This window comes from Scatophagus argus, chromosome 19 (genome assembly GCF_020382885.2).
Source record: "Scatophagus argus isolate fScaArg1 chromosome 19, fScaArg1.pri, whole genome shotgun sequence".
Classification (NCBI taxonomy): domain Eukaryota; kingdom Metazoa; phylum Chordata; class Actinopteri; family Scatophagidae; genus Scatophagus; species Scatophagus argus.
In genome coordinates this window covers 2221609-2246130 of record NC_058511.1, presented here as the reverse complement: position 1 = coordinate 2246130, position 24522 = coordinate 2221609, and the positions used below count along the sequence as shown (strand labels likewise).

Genomic DNA, 24522 nt, shown 5'->3' with positions numbered 1-24522 from the left:
AACGCCCGTCATTACAGCAGTGGCTGCTGTTAGCATGGCTGAAAGTGATCAATGACAATATTCCTTATCAGTAAAAAGGTCATGAAAAGACAGAGTGACGTTTGACCTGCAGTCAACATCTAAACTGAGGTGGGCTCAGTGTTCTCTTTGGGGAAGGAACGTCTGAAAGCTTCACGCCAGCCGCTCAGCTCAGGAGTTTTTGTTTCTTAATCAAGTCTTTGTGCAAACCTTTTTGTAACTCTGACAGGAACGTAAGATCAAGCAACCAGGAGGAAACGATGCCTCCGTTTCATCACAGACGAATAAAACTTTACTGTGTGAAAACAGCAGTTCATGACAGACAGACAGACAGACGGCAGGATGTCTGGACTCAGAGGGATTCAGGTTTCATGGTTTCTGGCTCTGCTTTATTCGACAGGTAAGACTTTGATGCATTTTAAATGCAATTAGTTTAAATTAGTTGTTTGTTGTTCACACAACATCATGTCGCTCTCATCTTCTCTCAGCTGTAACTGGATACCTCGCAGCCGCCGCTGATGTCCAACAGTCCAACCTCGCCGTCAGGCGTGGAGATGAGGTCACTTTGACCTGTAAAAATGTGACACTGGATCAGAATCAGTGTGACAAAACACGATGGCTCTTCTATAATGTTTCCGTGTTTGTGGAGCTTGTTGCATTTGGGAAGATTCACGAACATGAATCAGACAGACTGAGTGTCACAAAGAACTGTTCTCTGGTTATCAAGAAGGTCTCAGCTGAGGATGCTGGTCGTTACACCTGTGTGCAGTACAAACAAGGACAACAAGGTTCAGACTCTCATATTGATCTGTCTGTGGTCACCAGTGAGTATTTACATCATAAAGTTGTTCGTGGTCACATTACAGATTATACCTGTGTCTTTCCACTTAGTTTTGTTATTTTAGAACCACCTAAAATGACACAAACCATCTTTGAGAAAAATTTATTTGACGTGTTCTTTGATCAGCTAAACGTTCAGCCCAACATCAGCTCTTCTTAGGCAGCCGTTCATCCACATCAGTTCAGCTGGTGATGTGCTCATTCACAGCAGCAGGTGTCAGTAAATACCCTGCACCCGACCACGCCGGGTATGCAGTCTGTTCAGAGTGTCACCCGTCTGTTGTGCCCTCTAGTGGTGACAGTGAGACATTAGCAGCAGATGTGTGTGAACTGTGGTACCCCACAGAAAATCAAAGAACCACATTTTCAGACTTTACAAGCCCTGATATGAAGTCTTGTCTTTCACCTTCCAGGCTGAACCACAGCTTCCTCTTCTGCTGCTGTATTTTTAGACAAATAACTCTTCTCCACTCTTACTCCTCATCTGCTCATCCCAGAACTTCTCCATCCTGCTCCACACTCACAGCATATTTCTTACTTACTGTTGTTGTTACGGTGGCTTCTCAGTCTGACAAGTTTTGGCAGTTCAAGTTCAGGAAATGAAGGAAATTAACAGCCGATGTGCTCCGCGTGCTGAAGTCAGTGTTTCATAAAAGAAAAAGTCACAATGAGGAAGTAACATATTTCTCATCACAGGAAGTAGTTCATTTACATGTTAGCTTTTCAGCCACTGAACTGACCGTTAATAGCTGAGAAGGGACAGAAAACGAGACAGAGAAGAACGACAGCTGACGTCTGGATTAAAATGTCTTTAATTCTGATGCTGCTGCTTCAGTTTTCGGGTAAGCGTGACCACATGCAGAAACACCAACATTACAGAACTGCAGCCAAGACTGAGCTTTGTTTTTAACATGTTGAGTCTCACTGATGGAGTTTAACTAAGTACATTTACTCAGGTACTGTTCTTAAGTACACGTTTGAGGTGCTAACTTGCACATTACTTTGAGTATTTCCATGTTCTGCTACTTCATTCTTGCACTGCACTGCTCATTTGATAACTTTAGTTACTTTACAGATTGCTGTGTCAGAGCCGAGTAGTAAAAGCAGGCAAATAATCAGCTGACCCTCAGTACACAGTACACAGGCTACATGTGAATGTATGTCAAATTTTACCTGTAATTTTGATGCCTAAGTACAGTATTTCACCATGAAATTACTAAAGTAATTAAACTAAAATTTTAAGTGCTCTTAATATCAGAGAATTAAATTCTGTTAGTCAAGTAGACTTCGAATGGGCGACTTGACCAAAGTAATTTTTTTGAGGATGAGACACATTTTCAGACTTAAACTGTATCTTAAACTATTCTCACACTGTCAGTCAGGATTAAAGACATATTCATATTCCATTTTATTTTCCTCTCTCATCCTATCGACAGCAGTGACTGGACAGTATTACAGCAGCTTTGTTGTTGGAGATGGAGAAGAAGTGACTTTGCCTTGTGACAACAGGAGAGCTGATCTGCACAGATGTGATGAGATTGACTGGCTCTTCATTGATCTTGAAAACAGAGCAACAGTTTTGCTGGTTAAGCGAGGACAGATTGGTGAACAGGCCAAAACCAAATCAGACAGACTGAGTGTCACAAAGAACTGTTCTCTGGTTATAAAGAAGGTCTCAGCTGAGGATGTTGGTCTTTACACCTGCAGACAGTCACTACAGGTTGATGTTAATGTTCATCTGTCTGTGGTCACCAGTGAGTATTTACATCATAAAGTTTTCAGCTCAGACTGTGAAACATTACAATAATTCTGATTACTGTGATGAAGTTCATTTCGCTCTTGTTGTCTTTCTCTCACAATGTCTCCATCTTCACCAGTGACTGAACGTGAGGACGCTGATGAGGTGACATTAAGCTGCTCTGTGGTGACATATGAACGATGTGGACACACAGTGAAGTGGCTGAATGAGGGTAAAGAAGTGACTGAAGGTGAAGATGACATGAAGACATCAGGGTCTGACTGCTCAGTGACTGTGACACTTCGTTCCTCTTTTGTCAAGCAAAAGTCAAAGTATCGCGAGCAGTTCAGGTGTGAAGTGACTGATCGTGTGACTCAAACAGTGCAGCAGTTCACCTTCAGGCATCAGTCCTCAGGTAAGAAACCAGGTGAAGAGCTGTTTGAAATCACTTCATCAGGTTTCAAGTGTTTGAAGTTTTAACATGACATCATTCTGTGTCTTGTATGAACACGAGGGATTTTCTCAGTGAGCATCATGTGGGTTTTTGTCTTTTAATTTGTCAGGTGAGGAAGCAACAGCAACAACAGCAACAACAACAACAACAACACAAGACAGTGAGAATCTAAGACGTTTTCTCGTGTGTTCAACATGAAACAAATGCTGTGGATTTGTGTGGAGGACGACCGACTGACTTTGTCATCCCTGCAGTCGCTAACACGACTAAACACACGTGTTGTGCTTCTGATTTCTGAGCCCAACTTTCTCGTCTGACGTTATTGTTGTGTTCCACAGCTCGTACAGATCGTTCTGTTCTGGACTACATGATGTTGGTTCTGCGTGTGGCTGAACTCCTCCTCATTACTCTGATTGCTGTTCTTCTCATCAGAGCTGCAGGTGAGAACATTCAGACCAACATTTGTTCAGACTGACCAACACAAACTGGAAGTTTGGAGCTGAAATGTTCCTCTGTGCTTTATTTTCCAGGGAAGCAGAGACCACCTGATGACAACACTGTGAGTTGAACAGAAACACTGAAGTGAAGCCGTGCGTAAAATTCAAAATGTGTATCAATGATCAGGGACTGTGAGTCAGTGTAGATGATGAGAAGCTGCTGCTGCTAACTGTTCATGTTACTGTAATGCAGGACTGTGAACGTCTCACCGTTTGTGTCTGTGCAGGTTTCACACTCAGTCAGAAGGCGGACGGCGAGGCGTTCAGGTGCAGCAGCCGGTCAGGTAAAGGTCAGCTCAGACAGGAGGTGGTGGTGCGTTCAGGTGCTGTCAGATTATTTCTTGTTTCCTGGTGTTTAATGTGGCTCAGTGGTGTGAAAGTGGTCAGTTAAAGTGTGTCAGAGTGAGAGTTTGTTTGTGTTGTGTTTCACAGGTGAATAATGATGAAGATGAAGATGAAGGTGTGGTGAAATATGAAAACTTTGGAGAAACTTCTGCCTCTGTCAGCCTCCACTGATCAACAACTTCCACATCGACATGAAGTCATGAGAGAAAAGACTCCACTGCAGTTAAATAACATCACATTTACACGAGCAGTCGAAGCTTTTAGACAACAAAAACCTGATGAGATCATTTTCAGTTTGGGACGACTGCTTGTTTTTATTTCATTCATCAATGTGAGAAATGTTTGTGCGTTTTGTGTGCTGAGACATTTTAGTGTGACTTTGGACAACAGCACTGATTTCATCTCATATCTGGAAGTCCACTGTGAGTTTTCTAAAACGTCTTCTCCTCCATCAGCTGTGAAAATCTTTATTTTCTGCAGTCACTTCAGAACTCAGCAGGTGGATTTCAGCTTCCTGGAACAGAAAAGATCATTTAACTCTTGTTGTTTTAGGATTTCCTGGTTGCTGTTGTAGCTTGAGCTCAGTTTCTTGTGTGTGTGTGTGTGTGTGTGTGTGTGCAGATGAGCTCATTTGAATTCACTTTGACTCAGCGTTGTTGCTAACATATTTGTTGTGATGTGTGTGTGTTTGGCTTGAATGTGTTTTCAGTCTTCATGGAGTCAGTAACAGTCTTCTTCATCATATCCTCACAATATAATCTGCAAATAAAGGAATGCTGACCACTTCATTCTACACTGTGTGTTGTGATGCCTTCATGTTCTCACGGCGTCATGAAGGAAAATGAATGTTTTGTTGTCACAGCCGTGTGTGCTCCTTTGGACTGTGTGTCCCTCCTGTCCTCCTGTCTTCTATACCAGGTGTTCCATGTTGTAATTACTTAATGAGGTCCACCTGGCCTGGGAGGGAAGTGTTTATAAATGCACCTTCGCCAGCGTCTGAAGGAGAGGCTTCTGGGGTCCATCATGAAGCAGGTTCAACAACCTCTGAGTATGAATGTTAACTCTGAGTTGACAAACCCTGGGATGAAAATCTGTGAGTTTCCTGTTTCAACACAGCTGATTAGCATTAGTTCTGTCGACTCTGAGTATGTTGACTCAAGCGCGTGCACCACGACTATAAAAAAGCCCTCATCAATGGAGCCCCGATTCCCTGATTCACCACGGAGGCCAGAGGGGAAAGAAAGCGCTCAACATATTTTTCACCTCTGGAGCTGGAAATCTTGATGGAGGCTTGCGGTGAATATGAGCATTTATTCCGGAAAAAAAGTAACACGACAGCAGCGGCAAAAGAAAGAGAAAGTGCACGAGGGAAAAAATCACTGCTCGAGTCAATGTGTAAGTTCTGTGTTTAATCACTCATAAAATATTGTATGTAAAAAATGGTGTTGACCCTCTGCTCATGTAGGTGCAACCCAGGAGGTGAAAAACAGACTTGGAGGCAGTTGAAAATGAAATATAAAAATCTAATTCAGTCAGGTGAGGCGGAAACATAACATGCCTGGTTGTATCTCACTTTGCTAACGTTTGACATGTCAAACTATTTAAATGTATTTAAATGATTTAAAACTACAAATCTTTCATCCCCACATGATGTTTCCACACATTCTGTTCTGTGTAAAGTTTCATTAATTAATGTGGTGAAATTAACATTTGACTCCTGCCTGGCCAACAGAAAGAGGGCGGAGGCCCCTAAAACGGGTGGAGGACCTGCACCACCACCTCTAACAGAGGCAGAGGAGATGGCCCTGAGCCAAACTGCTGGAAGGCCAGTGGCTGAGGGAATCCCAGGGGGCAGCTCATCTGAGCCAGTCACCCCCAGGACACAAGTGTCTTCATAACATGTAAGAAGTCCACACCTCTGTAACGTTTATTATGAAGCCTCTTTTAGAGACAGGATGTTTGTTCTTGAATCCAGTAGACTCTGAGGGACGTCTCCACCTGTTGGAGCCTCATGTAGCCCAACTCCAGCCTGTTGTATGGAACTCAACACACCAAAACTCATAACCAATAGTGGTATAAAGTTCACAGAATAAAATGGTTGTCTTCAAAGGATAATGAAGATGAAGACACTGTGTCTGCTGTCACAGAAAGGCCTACAGAGGCATCATATTAGATCAGCTTTACATGTACATGTGACATTCTTGTATGGATTTATATTGACATGGAAGCTGACATTGTTATTCTTTTTAACAGAGCGTAACTGGACAGCATGAAGAGGGTCCATCAAACTCTGCAGCACCAATGGACACAGTGAGAGTTTCAGTAAACAACACAGTTTAATTCTGTACAATTGTACATGTAGAACAATATGACTTAATGTCATTCTTATGGATTTCCAGTTACCAGTTATACAGAATCCATCTCCTTAAACTGACTGAAAAAACAGATCAGGAAATGGTGCACTTGGACCGCCAGATCCAAAACGCAGATCTGGAAATCGAGATACTTAAATACAAGTTAGAGGTGGGTGTGCAGTCACAGGTAAATTTAATTTGTCATTGGAACAAGATAAGATTACATGAACTTTATTTATTGATCCCGCAGTGGGGAAATTCACTTCACTTCAATTCAATTCAACAGAAAAATAGTGCAAAAAGAAAGAAGTAACAAAAAAATATAAAGGTAAAATAAATTAACAATTTACAAAGTAATACGGATTTCCAAAGCAATATGAAAACCATCCTGGCTTCTGGGAGGTGGATGGGGTCCTCCTCGTGGTCTTCTGTTTGTAGGGCAGGGTGTTGCTCTCCTCTAATAGTTGCAATATTATGGAGAACAACACAAGCCACAATTATGTCACAGGCTCCCTCAGGAGTTACTGAGATGATGTAAGCACTGGGAACAGGCTTTCAGCAGGCCTACAGTCATCTCTAGCCTGGCTCTGGTCCAGCAGTGTGCCACATTGAAGTGCTGCTGGGGGCCTGGTTGAGGGTCTGGGTAAGGGGTTATGAGTGTGGGTTGGCAGGGGTAACTCCTGTCACCCAGAAGGAAGCCTTCAATCTCTCCTGCAAGTAAAGTCACATTTATTTAGTACAGATATTTTTCACAGACTAACTAGACAAAGATCTTCACAGTGACAAACAGCCACCAGTGCCATGTTTCAGACCACTTACCACAGTCCAGTCTGTTGCTCAGAGTAGACCCTCGATATATGCAGGAGTCCTGCTCAGACCCAGGCCACTTGGCTTCCACATGTGTGATGATGTGAGCTTCTTTGCACATCATAAACCTGGGTACAAAATACACAACAAAAGAAACGCGTTAAGCTAACTCAAACAGTATCAAATGACAATAATAATAATAATAATTGATTGACAAAACATATTCTCCAAACTGTATGCAACAACATACCTTTCAGCTGAAGCTGTTTTCTTCATGTTGTTCACTTTTAAACTTGGTTACCGCTTCTCGTTTTACTTGTTGTTGTCGCCTTTTCCGTTTACGCTTTTGTAGTTACTTTAGTCCGTATGCATTCAAAATAAAAGCATGAATCCAGGTAAACAGTTTACAGCAACTGTTTACATTTGCTTTGGGATTCTTTATAGTATCTGTCAAATTTCATTGTGTGGGTGAACCGGAGCCCCGGAGAAAACCCACAGGAACAGGGTCAGGGTTGGTGTGGTTCTTGATCTCTGGTTCTGGTTCCTCTGACGGTGAACCTCCTCCACCTGCAGCTGTTGGTGTGCTGCTTTATGGGATGAGGATCAGTAAAACCAAGGCGGCCAGAAAACCTGCAGTGATCCCCATGACCTTGAACATGTCCTTCCACCATTTTCCAGGGTTTGCAGCTTTCTTTGCAAGACGAGCAGACAGGTCTTTGATGTGAGCTTGTAAGCATCGAACGATCTCTGCTTCCACCACTGGATCCTCCAATAACATCAGAGTCTCCAGCATTCGCTTCCCGCCGAACTTCTTCTGCAGCTCTTTTATCACGGCCTTGCACACTTTCTTGGTGCTCTTGATGTCCGGGCAGAAGCCTTCAGTGATGGTGAGTCCCTCCATCGTCTGGTTTACCATTCTCTTGATGTGGGGGACCCACTTCTCCTGGTTGCGGTTCGTGACAGCGTTACACTTGTCCAACACTCTCACCGTCAGCACAGTGACAAACATCTGGAGCTGGTTCTGGTTTTCTGCTCCAGCTGCAGGTTCACATCCAGAGGCAGGAGTCTGAGGTTGGTCCATAGTGGCCCCAGAGTTGCTTTCCTTCTCTTGGACTGTCTCCGCTGTGTTGTCACCAGACATGACGCTTTTCTACACGCTCGATATGCTCTGCTCTAAACACTCAGTAGTCTCTGCAATGAGATTAAACCCTGAATGTGTCAAACTGTCTGCTGCTGGTGACTTTTAGAGCTTCAACATTCCAGAATCCCAGTGTGATGTTACAAAGTCAATCACCAAGCAGAATGTCTTTGATGTCTCTGATATGTTCTACAATATCTCCACATCTCCCCCCCTCCTCCGTCCCCCTATATATATATATATATATATATATATATATATATATATATATATTCCAATGTTTGTGAAATGTTTGTGCTCTGACATTTAAAGGTAATAGTCAATGTATGTACCTGCGCATTAATGCTGTATTATATACACGTGTGTATTATTGATGGCTCTCACAGGCTTGTGGCCAAAAAAAACAACAAAAACTGAGAGAAACATCACAGGCAAACAGGTGCTTTAATTATGTGCTCTGCATCTCCAGTGTTGTATAAAACTCTCCCGTTTGCAAAAACGTAGAGAAACGCAAAGTATCTGTTCAGTGGTGAGTTCACGGCCACGGTGGGTGATGTGAGTGATGACAGGACGGATGAGGCTGTGAATGAATTGCAGTGACTGTAACGAAAAACGATGAGGCTCATATAAAAAGTCGGGACAGGATGAAAGATTATCCAGATGTGCTCGGAAAATCCTCGCCCGACGCAATCACATTTCTGTGTGAATCAGTAGCTTCTTCGTCCACAGGCTCCTCCAGAAACGGACCTGCCATTTTCATGCCAAGTTTACAGACTGGACGGAGACTCAGTGAGTAAGGAAACGGTTCAGGTTTATGTTCCGTAAAGGGGAGGAGTCAGAGACAAACTCGGGGTTTCCGGAATAAAACCCGCTCCCGACCAGGTTATGTTCACAGACTAAGATATCGCGGTAACAGACTCTGAGTATGAGTTACCTCGCTTTATGAAACGGGCTTAACTTACTCCTTAACTTCCCCCGATCTCGGGGTTAACTTACCTCCCTTATTGAAAGGGTTAACTCAGGGTGTCGCTGATTTCAGGCTCAACATGTGCAGGGTTTCCACATAACCTGCTTCATGAAACAGGAGCCTGGTGTGGAAGCCTCTCAGCCTGGGATTTGTTACTGTTGTTGTGTTTGAATGTAGTGTCTTCATTGGTGTTAATTTAGTGTCATTACTAAACATTAATGTTCCACAGTAACATTAATAAATCCCATGGAGTTGGCTGTTTTAAAGGTGTCTTTACTGTGGCTGGTCTGGGTCAGTGTAAAGCCGTACAACCTCCCTCCTCTGGTCCACTTCCAGCAGTAAACCTTCTCTCTGTTGGCTTGAACAGCTCTGTTCTCACTGGACACTAAAACATGTCTGAACGCACAACAAAATGCACCCAAAGCGACTCTTCACTGTCTGTTCACGTGTCAAACATCACCGTGAATCCTGTCTGTGTTCTAATCAACGCTGACGAAAACAAGATGCGGTCAAGCAAACTTTTATCTTAACGAACAGACTTCACACGTTCAACTTCCTCTTCTTCTTCTTCTTCTTCTTCTTCTTCTTCTTCTTCTTCTGAGGCTGTGAAACACGTCAGTGTCACAAATACACTGTGCGACTTGACGAAGTGTGAAGTTGAGGTTCAGTTTGAACTTTGTTAATGAGGAAGTGACATCACGCTGACCACAGGAAGTAGGTGCAGCATCTGTGCACACTGCATTTCCTTCATACTGTGGAGGCTTGATGCTCTCCATCCTGACAGTTAAAGTCAGTTCAGTCTGGACGCTCGGCGAGGTTCTGACCATCAGTTATAATTAGAGTCAGCAGTGGTGGACTCAGGTGGTCTGAGGGGCGAACAAACCAAACAGGCACAAAGTTGTGATGCACTTGTGATGAAACTTCCAATCCCTGGTTCAGACTAAACTGGATCTGTGATGTGCCTCAGAGAACCGGAACGACGCTCCAACACTTTGTCTTCCTGACAGACAGGAAACAGAAGATTCACAGCTCTCATCTTCCTGTTGAAATTAATATTCATCTTTCAAGCGCTGGTCAAAGCTGTCATATTTAAAGTGTGATGATTGATTCACAACATCAGCTCACGACTAACATCAGAAAACAGTCGGCCTTAAAAGTTGCTGATAGCCATTAAGAAGAAGAAGTTTAGTGTTACTTTTTCATTTGATGCTATGAAAATGAGGTGAAATGTCATGATTGACAGCCAGAGCGTGGCTCCTGATTGGCTCAGATGGGTTTGTGGGTGGAGTTCAACACCACGGTTCCACCCACTGATCATTACTGATAGTTACTTCAGTACAGGCACTGAGTTATGCTCATGTCATTATCCACCTGCTGACCATTTGCACTGTTTACCTCACCTACTTGCACTATACTTCCACCCTGCACTACCTCACTTTTGTACCCCCAGAACCATATTTATTTTATTTATTTGTTTTGCCTTATTCTATTTTATTTTATTTTATTCTACTATTATATGTTACTTGTTCTTACGTGCTATGTATGCACCAATCACCAAGACAAATTCCTAGTCATGTGAAACCTCTTCACTTACATGGCAATAGAGACGATTCTGATTGTGATTACTGCACAGACTCTGGCTCCAAATGACATCACCAGAACATCCTCTCCGTGTTCTCAGGCAGCGGAACCGACGGCCTGATGGCAACAGGGAGAGGAGTGAGCGTCCGGGGTGATGGGGCTGCCTGCCTCCTTCATTTTGCTGATGTTCAGCAGGAGGTTATTCTCCTGGCACCAGCTCTCCAGCTGGGTGACCTCCTTCCTGTAGGCCTCCTCCTTGTTGTGGGAGATTAACCCCACGATGGCTGTGTCGTCACCAAAGTTTACCAAAGATGAGTCATAAGGAGCAGTTAGTAAATGCTCATTACCACATTAACCTCCTGTTCACTGGTGTACCATACTGTCACGTGTTACCATCTGATGTCCTAATAAAGTGTGGACTGTCTGTTCCTGTGAGCCTCGCGTGGTTCTCATGTTCATCTGGTCATCATTAGAGGGTCAAAGCACCAGACGTCTTCTGCTGCTGTGCCCACATTCTCATGGAAACACCTCCCTTCAGTTCTCAGGAAGACAAAGTCACAAAGAGGAAGCAAAGTTCCTCACCTGCTTTAACCTCATCTTCTCTGTGCTGTTTCCCAGCTGCTACAGGATCACCAAACTGCAGCAAATCAAGACGACGACTTTGACTCTTCACTGTCTGTTCACGTGTCAAACATCACCGTGAATCCTGTCTGTGTTCTGATCAACACTGAGTGAAGAAAACAGTTAACATTTATCAAGTTTTTAGCAACATTTATCTTCAGGATCAAACACGTTCACACGTTCAACTTCAACCTCTTCTTCTTCTTCTCAGGTTGTGAAACACTTCATCATCACAAATACACTGTGGGACTGGACAAAGTGTGAAGTTGAGGTTTAGCTTGAGCGTTGTTAAAGCTGAAAGCCACAATGAGGAAGTGACATCACAACCACTGCAGGAAGTGGGAGCAGCATCTTTCTACCTTAGAGACTCAGACTTTAGAGACTCAGACAGTAACGAGAACAAGACAGACTGAGAATCATGATGGACGAGTTCAAATGGATTCAAATGTTTTCATTTGTTCTCCTGACGCTTCAGTTTACAGGTAAGATTCCACACATCACATCTACAAAACAATAACTTCATCAAGATGGCTGGTTGAGCGAGGACAGATTGGTGAACAGGCCAGAACCAAGTCAGACAGACTGAGTGTCACAAACAGCTGTTCTCTGGTTATAAAGAAGGTCTCAGCTGAGGATGCTGGTCGTTACACCTGCAGACGGTCAGGACATCAAGATGTTCATGTTGATCTGTCTGTGGTCACCAGTGAGTATTTACATCATAAAGTTTTCAGCTCAGACTGTGAAACATTACAATAATTCTGCATTTCCTTAACAAGTAAAAGTACTCATGTTGCAGTAAAATGTTCCCTGTCAGTGTGTTCCTGTTCTACCTGCTGTATTTGGATTAATATTCCTGCTGCTTTTCACTGCTGTAGATGTTTGGGCTCATCTGAACTGCTTTCTGTGCTGTTGGCAGCTTTAATCTCCAGCAGCGCATCAGATTCAATCAGATAATCATGTGTTTGGAGCCTGACTGTCCTGTGAGAACCACAGACCTCTGAACAGTTTCCTCACCTCACAAAGTCAGCCTGTTTTCAGCTCTGTGAAGATGCAGCTTCCACCTCAACCAGGAGGCTTTTTCCACAGTTTATTCAGCTGAAGATGGAGGAGAAATCATCCTTTAATCCTTCACTGTTGGTTGTAGTTAAAGACGTTTTCGTTTCTCCTGGCGTTTCTGTCTCGGCTGTTGTTGTTTGATATGCCGTCATTTTAAGATGTGTGCGTCTGTTCAGCTTGTTTCTGATGTTGTGCTGTGAGAGTAATTAAAATAAACCAGGAGGAGGAGGGACAGTGTTCATCCTGACTGAGTCACTTGTGAGAGTTAAACAGCTGATTGAGAGGACCCTGTGGAAACCCCAAAGGCTTCACTTTTCACTGCTGTTGATACTTCAGCTCAGTGCGACCTTCACAGCAGCTCATGTCAGCCATAAGTGAAGGAGGAAGCTGAGAGCTGATGTGCTCTGCCTTCATTAAAGCAACAGTTGTGAGTGAAAAGAAGGATGACAGTCACTGTGAGGAGGTCACTCTTTATTATTACAGGAAGTTGACGCAACATTTTTCTGTAAGAAGCTGGAGTGTAGAGACTCACAAGTCGAGGAAGCAGAGAGAAAAGAGACACGATGGCTGGATTCAGATGGGGTTGTCACGTCCTGGTTTACTGCCTGTTGATTTTTGGTCCATGTGTCATGTTTCATGTGTGTTTTCGTGTGTTATGTTCAAGGTTTTTGTCATGTCCTGTTTTATTTTGAAAGCGTCACTTCCCCTGTGTGTCTCTGTTTTCTGTAGCTTTGCTTTTGTTTAACCTGATTTCTTTCTCCTCCGTTGATGTGTCTCACCTGATGTGTCTTGTTATCTCGTCTATTTAGTCCTCGTCTTCCCCGTCGCTGGTGTCAGTGCGTTATATTGTCTTTTGTCCCATGCCAGGATTTGTATCGTCTCCATGCTTTTTATGCCAGAAAACTCTTGACTCGTCTTGTTGTACTTTTTGTTGATCCTTGCCCCAGTAAGCGTGTGCCTGTTTTTTTGAGTTTCTTTGTTAGAAAATAAAGAAAATAGTTTTGGATCTCGGCCTGCCTGCCCTTTTTTGACTCTGCATCGGGGTTCAATCCTCTGCGTCAGCGACGCCGCTTCCTTTGTGACAGGGGTTAACTCTAACCCTTTGGGTTATGCAAACTTTCATCCTCACGCTGACATTAATAGTCTTTTTTATTTCTCTTGATTCTTTCTTTCTCTCTCATCCTCACAGCAGCAGCGACCCGACAGCTTGTCCTCCACTTCACTGTCAGAGATGGAGATCAAGTCAGTTTGCCGTGTAATAATATGATCGACGGTCAGCAGGAATGTGACAGCACAACATGGCTCTTCAATGGTTTAAGACGAGACACAGGAACAGTAGAGCTGATTACCCACGGACAGATTGGTGAACAGGCCAAAACCAAATCAGACAGACTGAGTGTCACAAAGAACTGTTCTCTGGTTATAAAGAAGGTCTCAGCTGAGGATGCTGGTCGTTACACCTGCAGACAGTTTGACAAATCAGGACAACAACAAGGTCCAGACTCTGATGTTTATCTGTCTGTGGTCACCAGTGAGTATTTACATCATAAAGTTTTCAGCTCAGACTGTGAAACATTACAATAATTCTGATTACTGTGATGAAGTTCATTTTGCTCTTGTTGTCTTTCTCTCACAATGTCTCCATCTTCACCAGTGACTGAACATGAGGACGCTGATGAGGTGACATTAAGCTGCTCTGTGTGGACATATGAACGATGTGGACACACAGTGAAGTGGCTGTTTAATAGAATTGATGTGGATAAAGAAAACCACCAAGTGAAGACATCACAGTCTTCCTGCTCTGCCTCTCTGACGGGTCTGAGTTCACATTTCATTTATGAGTCGAGGTTTGACTTGTTGAAGTGTGAAGTGACTGATGGGGACAAAGTTCAGTTTCTCTTCAGTCCTCGGCCCTCAGGTGAGAAACCAGGTGAGAACATGTTGAGCTGTTTAAAGTCACTTCAAAGTGACGTGAAGATTTACCTCAAATATTTGTTTCATTTATGGATTTGAAGTTTTAATATCACATCACAACACACGTTTTGCACTGAGCAGTTTGTTGAGTTGTGTTCATCTGTTCAGGTGAGGACACAACAACAACAACAACAACAACAACGAAGCCAAGAACAACAACAACAAAGCCAACAAAAACAAAGCCAACAACTACAACAAAGCCAACAACAACAACTACAACAAAGCCAACAAAAACAGCAACAAAGCCAAAAACAACTACAACGTCATCATCAACAACAACAACAACAACAACAACAACAATGAAGCCAAGAACAACAACAACAACAACAAAGCCAAGAACAACAACATCAAAGCCAACAAAAACAACAACAAAGCCAACAACAACAACTACAACGTCATCATCAACAACAACAACAGCAACAATAAAAACAACCAATGATATTACAGCAGGACCACCAAACAGTGAGTCAGCATTTTTCTCTTGTTTGTACTAAACTCACAGTTAGCAAAGACATGCAGGCAGAAGAACTTTTAGATCCTGACAGACACTTTGTGTGTTTGTGTTTCCTGCTTTGTGTTGTCTCATCAGTAAATGGTTGAATGTTTCGGCTGTAGACAAATCAGTATTTTCAAATGTTCCTGACATTCGTGCAGACCCAATGACAGAAGCAAACAAACCCACAGCCGACCAATCAAAGCCATCAAATGCAAATCACATGTAACTCTCTTCTGTTTTAGCTCAGTGGTTTTGATCAGAACAGGAAGCTGCAGCCAAAACACTTCCAGTATTTTCTTAATCTTTCCAGGCTGGTGGTTGTACGTCCTTGTGGCTGTGGCTTTGCTCGCACTTTTAATAATTGTTGTGAAAGTCATCAGATGGAGGAGAAGTAAAGGTGAGAGCACAGAGCAAACTTTTCTACACAAGAAGTTTTAACCAAAGTGGGTTTTCTCTCTGGAAGCTAAAATCAACTCTTTTTGTCTTTTCAGGGAGCCAAACTGGGATGAAGGACGACGTTGTGAGTTTAAAAACTGTTCTTCACTTTAAGTTTTGATTCTCCAGCTGAGAGAGGATCAGATTAGATCAACAACACTGACTGGGTTGCATTAAAACTCAGTGAAACTCATGTAAGCACACTGTGTTTGTCCAGGGACTGACCTCAAACCCTGCAGGGACTCAGTCTGCTCCAGAACCCAGTCAGGACACAGTGAGTTCACACCCCAAGCCCAGTACAGAGTGACACTCTGAGGCTGCGCTTTATGTCATGTGGTCTCTGGAGACCAAAATGTGAAAATAAAAAGAGAAGTCAGATGATGAAACTGGACCACAGCAGAAATCATCACCAGTGGGTAGTAAAAGCAGAGGTCAGAGGTCAAGCTGCCGTGTAACATGTAGAGTCACAACACGACCTCCTGGGCAGAATTTAAAATCACGTTAAAGCAGAATGGAGTGAAGTTCGAGGTGTGAGTCAGTATGAATCCACACGTCACTGAGCAGCCATGTTGTCTTCTCTGTGCAGGCTGATCCTGAAGACGGAGTTTCTTACGCCTCCATCAGCTACACCAAGAAGACCAACAGGAAAGGCCGGGTAAGCTGTCTGTTTGGTTCTGCTGCTGATGGCAGTCAATGAGAACACTTCTCATCCCAGCTCGTCCGATCCCAACACTTCACATCTTATCAAACATGCTGCCCTTTAAGCCAAATTTCTGCTTGCAATGACTGTGCAAGATTCTGTGTGACATAAATTGCGCCATCAGCCCTTGTTTTCATGCAGTTCTGTGTCGTCATTATGATTATTATTGTTATCAGTTAGAATAATCACAGTCGGGGTCAAGCAGGAGGTCCAATCAGGATCAACGGAAGCTGCGAGACGAGAAAGCACAAAGACTCCAGGGAGGAAGACCAGTCAGTCACATGCATTAATGGGACATGAATGTGCAGAATCAGTGGGAGAGGAGGAGAGAGGAGCTCAGTGTGTCAGGGAAGACCCCCCCCCCTCAACAGCCTCAGCGTTTAGCAGCACAACCAGGACCAAGACCAGCTCCAGTCATCAGACTGACCGTACTCGACCTGCCACAGGAAGTTAGCAACAGCACATTTATCTAACTGATTTAGGAGTGTGATGCAGCTCTGTGTGTACATCTTGTTTCAGTGAAATGTTTGACGACATAATGAGCTAACATGGGTAGCACGCTAGCAGTGTAACATCTAGATCAGGGGTGGGCAATTATTTCTTCCATGGGGCCACATGAGAAACAGAAAATATTTTAGAGGGCCAGCCAAAAGGCTTAACTCAATTCTGCAAAATATTCATCATATTTCTTTATAAGAAGCAGTAAATAGCATTGTTTGAACAAGCTGGTATGAGTAGACTATATGTTATAAATAAGCAATGAAAAGTGAGGTTGCCTTACAAAAAATCATTTATTCAATCAAATTCCCAAATTAATGGCAAATAAAATATGAACATTTTACTATTTATGACTTTTATATATTTAAATATTATTGAACAATTTCAAATATTTTCAGTCACATACACTGTAAAAGATATTCTGAGTTTCAAACACTGTTGGCAAGAGCTTTTTAGCAACCTAAGGACATCACAATATTATTTTTTACTATTTATGACTTTTATATATTTACATATTATTGAACATTTTCAGCCACATTCTCTGTAAAATGGCTTGCTGCTTTTAGCGATTTTGTGGGAGATCAGAAAACTGGTCTTAGTTGCAGCATCCCTGGATGCGTGAAGCTTGGTAAAAAAAGCTAGCAACGCTTCCGATGTCCGCTCCCTTTCAGCATCGCTCAAGTTTCCGTATTTCCCCGCATGTTTCGTCTCGTAATGGCGGCTCAAGTTATAGTCCTTAAACACAGCGATCTGCTCCCCGCTAACTAAACACGTTGCTTTACCTCCGATTTCAGTAAAGAAGTACTTAGCAGTCCAGTTTTTGTTGAATTGCCTGCATTCAGCGTCTACCTTTCTTTTTTTAGCAGAACCGGACATCTTAACGGCTAGAGTCGTTTTGGCGCTTGTAACAAGGAGCGAATAATGATCTTGATTTAGGAATGCGTCATTACGTACGTGAATAAAATGAACTTCAAGATAAAAGCACTGCAGCTTTAGTCCACGCATGAGGTGAAATGAATAAAGTGCTTATTTTGTAATTTCCAATTAACCTGACGCGGGCCGGTCAGAGCCAACCAAGGGGCCGTATGTGGCCCGGGGGCCGTAAAATGCCCAGGTCTGATCTAGATGCTTGATGGTGGTTCATACGTCTTTATTCAAACATCTCATCGGGTCGGCTCTGTGTGGACATGTCAGGGTTTGAAGTTTCTCTTTAGTTGGTTTAATGTTTTATTTTGTAGATTTTTCTCCCTTGTGTCCTGTTCATCTTTTCAATCTCCATCTTTGTCTGTTCTCCCATCGTTTTTGATAGTTTACTCCTCTCTTACTGTTTCACCTGTGTCTTGTTGCCTGACTCTGTTGTTCTTTGTTGTCCTGTGTTTCTGAGTCTTCTGTGACTCCAGTGTTCCCTGAATTCTGTTTCTCTGTTTTCCTGCTCTCCCTGAGTTTGCTTTCATTCCCTGTGTTAGCCTCCTCTCCTGTTCCCTGCCTTTGCCATTTGGATTGTTTCGTTGTTGGGACCGTTTCTACCAGGACCTCCAGCCACCTTTGGTTTTCTTTTGTTCCTTTTTGAGAAAGTTTATCGATTAAAGTCCTTCATTCACCTGACCTGAGCATCAGTGTTTGTGTGTTGGGTTCTCCATTCAGAGCCTCCGTAACAGGACATCTGCGTAACTGCAGTTTTTTGTCCCCTGCGTGAGGACAACACACAGAATCCATGTGTCCATGTGTGGGATATATGTGTCATGGCGTACTTTAGACACGAAAACTGAGGAAGTAATCGTCTCATACTAAAGCCGTTAAAGACTGGATGTAAGGAATGTGTTCAGTACAAACAAATGTTTAACAACAAAACTGTTGCTCTTTTTGAAGTTGTGTCTTTTTTCATCACTGAACATCGTGCTGCGTTTATGTGCTGCTGGATATCATAAATGTTCCATTTACTTGCATGTAGTGAGTGTCATGTAATGCTGTATGAGTCATGTGTTGTGCCGTTTGTTTATTGTTTTCCAGGGTGATGAACATGAAGCAGTGACTTACAGCACTGTGAAAGCTGCTGCTGCTTCTTCTTCTGCCTCTGCTGATCCCAGCAGCTTCTACGCCACCATCAACAAACCGATGCAATAAGAGAGCACAGGACAGTCACAGCTCACATCAGTACAGTTATTTCACAGTGATGACTGATGCTGAGAAATGTTTCACTGCTCTTTTATCGGACCATCATCTTTAGGGTTTATTGCTGTAAAAAGCCTTGTTGTCCAGCAGGGGGCGTAGTAGGTTAACTATTGGCTCAGTGTGAAGAGGAGACGTTCTGATCAGCGCTGGAGGAAGAATTCAGATGCTAATACCACATCGTGAACATACTCCACCACAATTAAAGTGTTCCTGCACTGAAGTGTCTCAGTGGTATCAGCAGCATTCACTTAACAAGTAAAAGTACTCATGTTGCAGTAAAATGTTCCCTGTCAGTGTGTTCCTGTTCTACCTGCTGTATTTGGATTAATATTCCTGCTGCTTTTCACTGCTGTAGATGTTTGGGCTCATCTGAACTGCTTTCTGTGCTGTTGGCAGCTTTAATCTCCAGCAGTGCATCAGATTCAATCAGATCATCATGTGTTTGGAGCCTGACTGTCCTGTGAGAACCACAGACCTCTGAACAGTTTCCTCACCTCACAAAGTCAGCCTGTTTTCAGCTCTGTGAAGATGCAGCTTCCACCTCAACCAGGAGGCTTTTTCCACAGTTTATTCAGCTGAAGATGGAGGAGAAATCATCCTTTAATCCTTCACTGTTGGTTGTAGTTAAAGACGTTTTCGTTTCTCCTGGCGTTTCTGTCTCAGCTGTTGTTGTTTGATATGCCGTCATTTTAAGATGTGTGCGTCTGTTCAGCTTGTTTCTGATGTTGTGCTGTGAGAGTAATTAAAATAAACCAGGAGGAGGAGGGACAGTGTTCATCCTGACTGAGTCACGTGTGAGAGTTAAACATGGGAATTTCTGTATAACTGATTGGTACATTTTCTAACATTTCTCTCCTGTTTGTACTTATGAAAAGAACTAGTAAAATACAAAAAGTACTCTAACGCTTCAGATCAGATATATAATCATAAAACATAAAGATAAAAAAGATAAACCTTCACATAGAAATTATGCAGTGTCAATCAGTTTTTCCATCAGTCCTCTGAGACAGGGGATACAGCAGCTCATGAGGAGTTGAGTTTTGAATTGTTAATGATATTATATTGTTTAAAAAGTGGCTTCCATTATCGCTAGAGATCCTTTCAGAGATACCTAAGCTTGGAATTATTTATTTTACTGGTGCTTTTGCTACTGTTAATGCATCTGGTGTTGGGCTAGGAAATACTTCTATCCATTTTATGAACATGTCAATAATTACTAGACAGTTTTCTTACCTTCACATTTATTTAGTTAATTGAAATTCATGCATATATGTTGAAATGGGAATTGAGGTTGGAGAATCTGTCCTTTCCTTGGTCTTATATTTTCTTGTATATTGTGTTTTGCACAAACAGGGTAGGTGAGACCAAAATTTTTTTGAGTAGTTACTGAAGCCACATGCTGTAGACACCTGTATGATTGCTGCCATCCCTGCTGTTGAGACACGACACTGACCACGGCTCAATATTGCAGCATATCTAAAAAGGTTTTTGGTAAGATTGGTTTTCCTGCAGGTCATTTATATATTCCCTCTTCCTACATGGTCCCTTTGTTTTTCCACTTCTGTATTTCTGATTTGGGTGACACATTTTGCATGTTTTTTAGTACTTCCTGGTCTATGTAAGCAGGTGTTCTTCTGATCGATTGTAGCCTAAATACTGAACGTTTGTCTGCCACAGTTGTAGCTTATCTTTACTGGCTCGGTGTTCTTGATCAGCTAGGAAAGTGAGTAGGGCTATTGTGTCCATTTTGCAAACCTCCTGCATGTCTGACGCTATCAGGTTGTCATCTACACACAAGATCTGACTCCCTTTTGGCAGAGTGAACTTGGCTAGATTAGCTGACATAGCTTGGGAAAAATTAAAGGAGATTGACAATAACCTTGAGGAATCCAAGTGTATGTAAACCATTTCTTCCTGTACGTAAATGTAAACCAGAACTGGCTGTCTTGATTTACTGGCACTGTGAAGAAGGTATTTCTTATATCTACTACAGATAAATATTTGTTTTCTGGTCCTAAATCACTTAGAAGGGTGTGTGGATTGGGAACTGTGGGAGCCCTGGGTGTTACTGCTTTGTTTACCGCTTGCAAGTCCTGAACCAAAGTAGTGTTGCAAGGTAAATCTGGACATTCAATTATTATCCCTGCTTTTAAGAGATCTTGTATTATGGGGTCAATACCTTCCTCTGAAATGTCCTGTCTGTCTGCTTTTTGAGATCGAGACATGAGGGGCATTCCAGGACCTATATAGTTTTCTCATTTCTGGTTTTAAGTTACAGCTGGCACAGTTCCCCTTCTGGTTCCAGTATAGGTCTTTGGGATGTACAGTGGCTTGTTAACTTTTGAAAAACTTCTTTGTAATACATGGTGCAATGTAGCTTATCAGGTTTCGTAACTTCATCCAGAGTTATTTTCTGTTTTGTGGCAATGTCACTGCACCTGGCCCTGTGTCTACCAGGTCTAAACAGTACCAATAGCTTAGTGGTTATGCTCCCTCAAGGACGAAACATTGTCTCACTTCTTCCTCTTCCACTCTCATCACTTCCTCTTTTTCTTTCATACTTTCATGGTTTTTTTTCCACCTCGACCAGGAGGCTTTTTCCACAGTTTATTCAGCTGAAGATGGAGGAGAAATCATCCTTTAATCCTTCACTGTTGGTTGCAGTTAAAGACGTTTTCGTTTTTCCTGGCGTTTCTGTCTCGGCTGTTGTTGTTTGATATGCCGTCATTTTAAGATGTGTGCGTCTGTTCAGCTTGTTTCTGATGTTGTGCTGTGAGAGTAATTAAAATAAACCAGGAGGAGGAGGGACAGTGTTCATCCTGACTGAGTCACTTGTGAGAGTTAAACAGCTGATTGAGAGGACCCTGTGGAAACCCCAAAGGCTTCACTTTTCACTGCTGTTGATACTTCAGCTCAGTGTGACCTTCACAGCAGCTCATGTCAGCCATAAGTGAAGGAGGAAGCTGAGAGCTGATGTGCTCTGCCTTCATTAAAGCAACAGTTGTGAGTGAAAAGAAGGATGACAGTCACTGTGAGGAGGTCACTCTTTATTATTACAGGAAGTTGACGCAACATTTTTCTGTAAGAAGCTTGAGTGTAGAGACTCACAAGTCGAGGAAGCAGAGAGAAAAGAGACACGATGGCTGGATTCAGATGGATTAAAATGTCTTTGTTTCTGATGCTGCTGCTTCAGTTTACAGGTAAGGACACATAGAACATGTGTTTGACCAACACAGACATTTAGACTCTTGATTCTTTCTTTCTCTCTCATCTTCACAGCAGCAGCGACCCGACAGCTTGTCCTCCACTTCACTGTCAGAGATGGAGATCAAGTCAGTTTGCCGTGTAATAATATGATCGACGGTCAGCAGGAATGTGACAGCACAACATGGCTCTTCAATGGTTTAAGACGAGACACAGCAGCAGAAGAGCTGATTACCCTCGGACAGATTGGTGAACAGGCCAAAACCAAATCAGACAGACTGAGTGTCACAAAGAACTGTTCTCTGGTTATAAAGAAGGTCTCAGCTGAGGATGTTGGTCGTTACACCTGCAGACAGTTTGACAAATCAGGACAACAACAAGGTCCAGACTCTCTGGTTTATCTGTCTGTGGTCACCAGTGAGTATTTACATCATAAAGTTTTCAGCTCAGACTGTGAAACATTACAATAATTCTGATTACTGTGATGAAGTTCATTTTGCTCTTGTTGTCTTTCTCTCACAATGTCTCCATCTTCACCAGTGACTGAACGTGAGGACGCTGATGAGGTGACATTAAACTGCTCTGTGTGGACACGTGGACGATGTGGACACACAGTGAAGTGGCTGTTTAATATAATTGATGTGGATAAAGAAAACCACCAAGTGAAGACATCACAGTCTTCCTGCTCTGCCTCTCTGACGGGTCTGAGTTCACATTTCATTTATGAGTCGAGGTTTGACTTGTTGAAGTGTGAAGTGACTGATGGGGACAAAGTTCAGTTTCTCTTCAGTCCTCGGCCCTCAGGTGAGAAACCAGGTGAGAACATGTTGAGCTGTTTAAAGTCACTTCAAAGTGACGTGAAGATTTACCTCAAATATTTGTTTCATTTATGGATTTGAAGTTTTAATATCACATCACAACACACGTTTTGCACTGAGCAGTTTGTTGAGTTGTGTTCATCTGTTCAGGTGAGGACACAACAACAACAACAACAACAACAACAACAACAACAACAACAACAACAACAACAACCAATGATATTACAGCAGGACCACCAAACAGTGAGTCAGCATTTTTCTCTTTGTGTTTGTACTAAACTCACAGTTAGCAAAGACATGCAGGCAGAAGAACTTTTAGATCCTGACAGACACTTTGTGTGTCTGTGTTTCCTGCTTTGTGTTGTCTCATCAGTAAATGGTTGAATGTTTCGGCTGTAGACAAATCAGTATTTTCAAATGTTCCTGACATTCGTGCAGACCCAATGACAGAAGCAAACAAACCCACAGCCGACCAATCAAAGCCATCAAATGCAAATCACATGTAACTCTCTTCTGTTTTAGCTCAGTGGTTTTGATCAGAACAGGAAGCTGCAGCCAAAACACTTCCAGTATTTTCTTAATCTTTCCAGGCTGGTGGTTGTACGTCCTTGTGGCTGTGGCTTTGCTCGCACTTTTAATAATTGTTGTGAAAGTCATCAGATGGAGGAGAAGTAAAGGTGAGAGCACAGAGCAAACTTTTCTACACAACAAGTTTTAACCAAAGTGGGTTTTCTCTCTGGAAGCTAAAATCAACTCTTTTTGTCTTTTCAGGGAGCCAAACTGGAATGAAGGATGACGTTGTGAGTTTAAAAACTGTTCTTCACTTTAAGTTTTGATTCTCCAGCTGAGAGAGGATCAGATTAGATCAACAGCACTGACTGGGTTGCATTAAAACTCAATGAAACTCATGTAAGCACACTGTGTTTGTCCAGGGACTGACCTCAAACCCTGCAGGGACTCAGTCTGCTCCAGAACCCAGTCAGGACACAGTGAGTTCACACCCCAAGCCCAGTACAGAGTGACACTCTGAGGCTGTGACTGTGAGAATGTGCAACAAAAAGGGAAGTCAGATAAGGAAATTGGATGACACAACAGAAGAGAGCAATAGTGTCAAATAAACTGTTATACGACATGTTGAGTAATATCGTCAGTATGAATCCACACGTCACTGAGCAGCCATGTTGTCTTCCCTGTGCAGGCTGATCCTGAAGACGGAGTTTCCTACGCCTCCATCAGCCACAACAAGAATCCCAACAGGAAAGACTGGGTAAGCTGTCTGTTTGGTTCTGCTGCTGGTGGATGTTGATTAGGAAAAGGTTTTCAGGAATGTCTCCATTTTACATTCATCTCCATCAGATTGTCTAGCACTTCTAACAACCGTGTTCATGTTTCTTTGCACTGTTTCTTTTTTATTTGACTCATCGTCTGGTGTTGTGTTTCACATACTTTTGTTTCATTTATATAACGCGCCAGGTTCGGAGTAAAAATGATGACGATGATGTGGTGACCTACACAACCGTGAAAGCTTCCTCCACTGATTTCAGCAACCTTTACGCTACTATAAACTAACCAAACAAAGCAGTCTAATGTCATCAGATCTTTACTTATCTCTGTTAATATTTTAATGATCACCATCAGATTATATTATTGCAACAAGCTTCTTATGGAGCGTGTACGGTATAAAAGTAAAGCAGATATTGTGTCATATGCAGGGCATTTTGCTTACAAGCTTGCTGTTGTGCACTTTATTGTTCTCAGTGGCAGATGGGCTAAAATATTATTAAATAAATATAACAATTTTTTATGTTG

At 42.6% G+C, this 24522-nt stretch overlaps 3 protein-coding genes and 1 long non-coding RNA gene across 25 annotated transcripts in view; 3 read left to right on the top strand and 1 right to left on the bottom strand.

Moving 5' to 3' along the window:
• Positions 1-24522, bottom strand: part of LOC124050319 — a 242614-nt gene that overhangs the window by 23283 nt on the left and 194809 nt on the right. The gene's annotated exons all lie outside the window — the stretch shown is intronic.
• Positions 277-4680, top strand: LOC124050332. 6 transcript variants are annotated; one of them, XM_046372765.1, is made up of 9 exons: positions 277-418; positions 507-842; positions 2295-2612; positions 2736-3011; positions 3160-3210; positions 3389-3490; positions 3581-3609; positions 3775-3870; positions 3980-4680. In XM_046372765.1, exons 1-9 carry the CDS (start codon positions 334-336, stop codon positions 4061-4063), a joined length of 1377 nt encoding a protein of 458 aa, XP_046228721.1. In that variant the 5' UTR covers positions 277-333; the 3' UTR covers positions 4064-4680. The 6 variants fall into 6 exon arrangements, with proteins under 6 accessions (XP_046228721.1, XP_046228723.1, XP_046228722.1 ...); XM_046372767.1 differs by having other exon boundaries at positions 2736-3023; positions 3775-3831; XM_046372766.1 differs by having other exon boundaries at positions 2736-3023; positions 3775-3837.
• LOC124050380 lies at positions 4812-6004 on the top strand. Its single transcript, XR_006841602.1, has 3 exons — positions 4812-5428; positions 5625-5793; positions 5868-6004. It is a non-coding gene; the product is annotated as an uncharacterized LOC124050380 (long non-coding RNA).
• Positions 10986-24510, top strand: LOC124050331. 7 transcript variants are annotated; one of them, XM_046372761.1, is made up of 11 exons: positions 10987-11842; positions 11979-12063; positions 13609-13947; positions 21971-22312; positions 22436-22711; positions 22864-22956; positions 23304-23390; positions 23485-23513; positions 23646-23702; positions 23912-23980; positions 24187-24510. In XM_046372761.1, the coding sequence occupies exons 3-11, from the start codon at positions 13680-13682 to the stop codon at positions 24280-24282; spliced, it is 1317 nt and encodes a 438-aa protein (XP_046228717.1). In that variant the 5' UTR covers positions 10987-11842; positions 11979-12063; positions 13609-13679; the 3' UTR covers positions 24283-24510. The 7 variants fall into 7 exon arrangements, with proteins under 7 accessions (XP_046228714.1, XP_046228713.1, XP_046228717.1 ...); XM_046372758.1 differs by lacking the exon at positions 11979-12063 and having other exon boundaries at positions 10986-11842; XM_046372757.1 differs by lacking the exon at positions 11979-12063 and having other exon boundaries at positions 10986-11842; positions 13606-13947.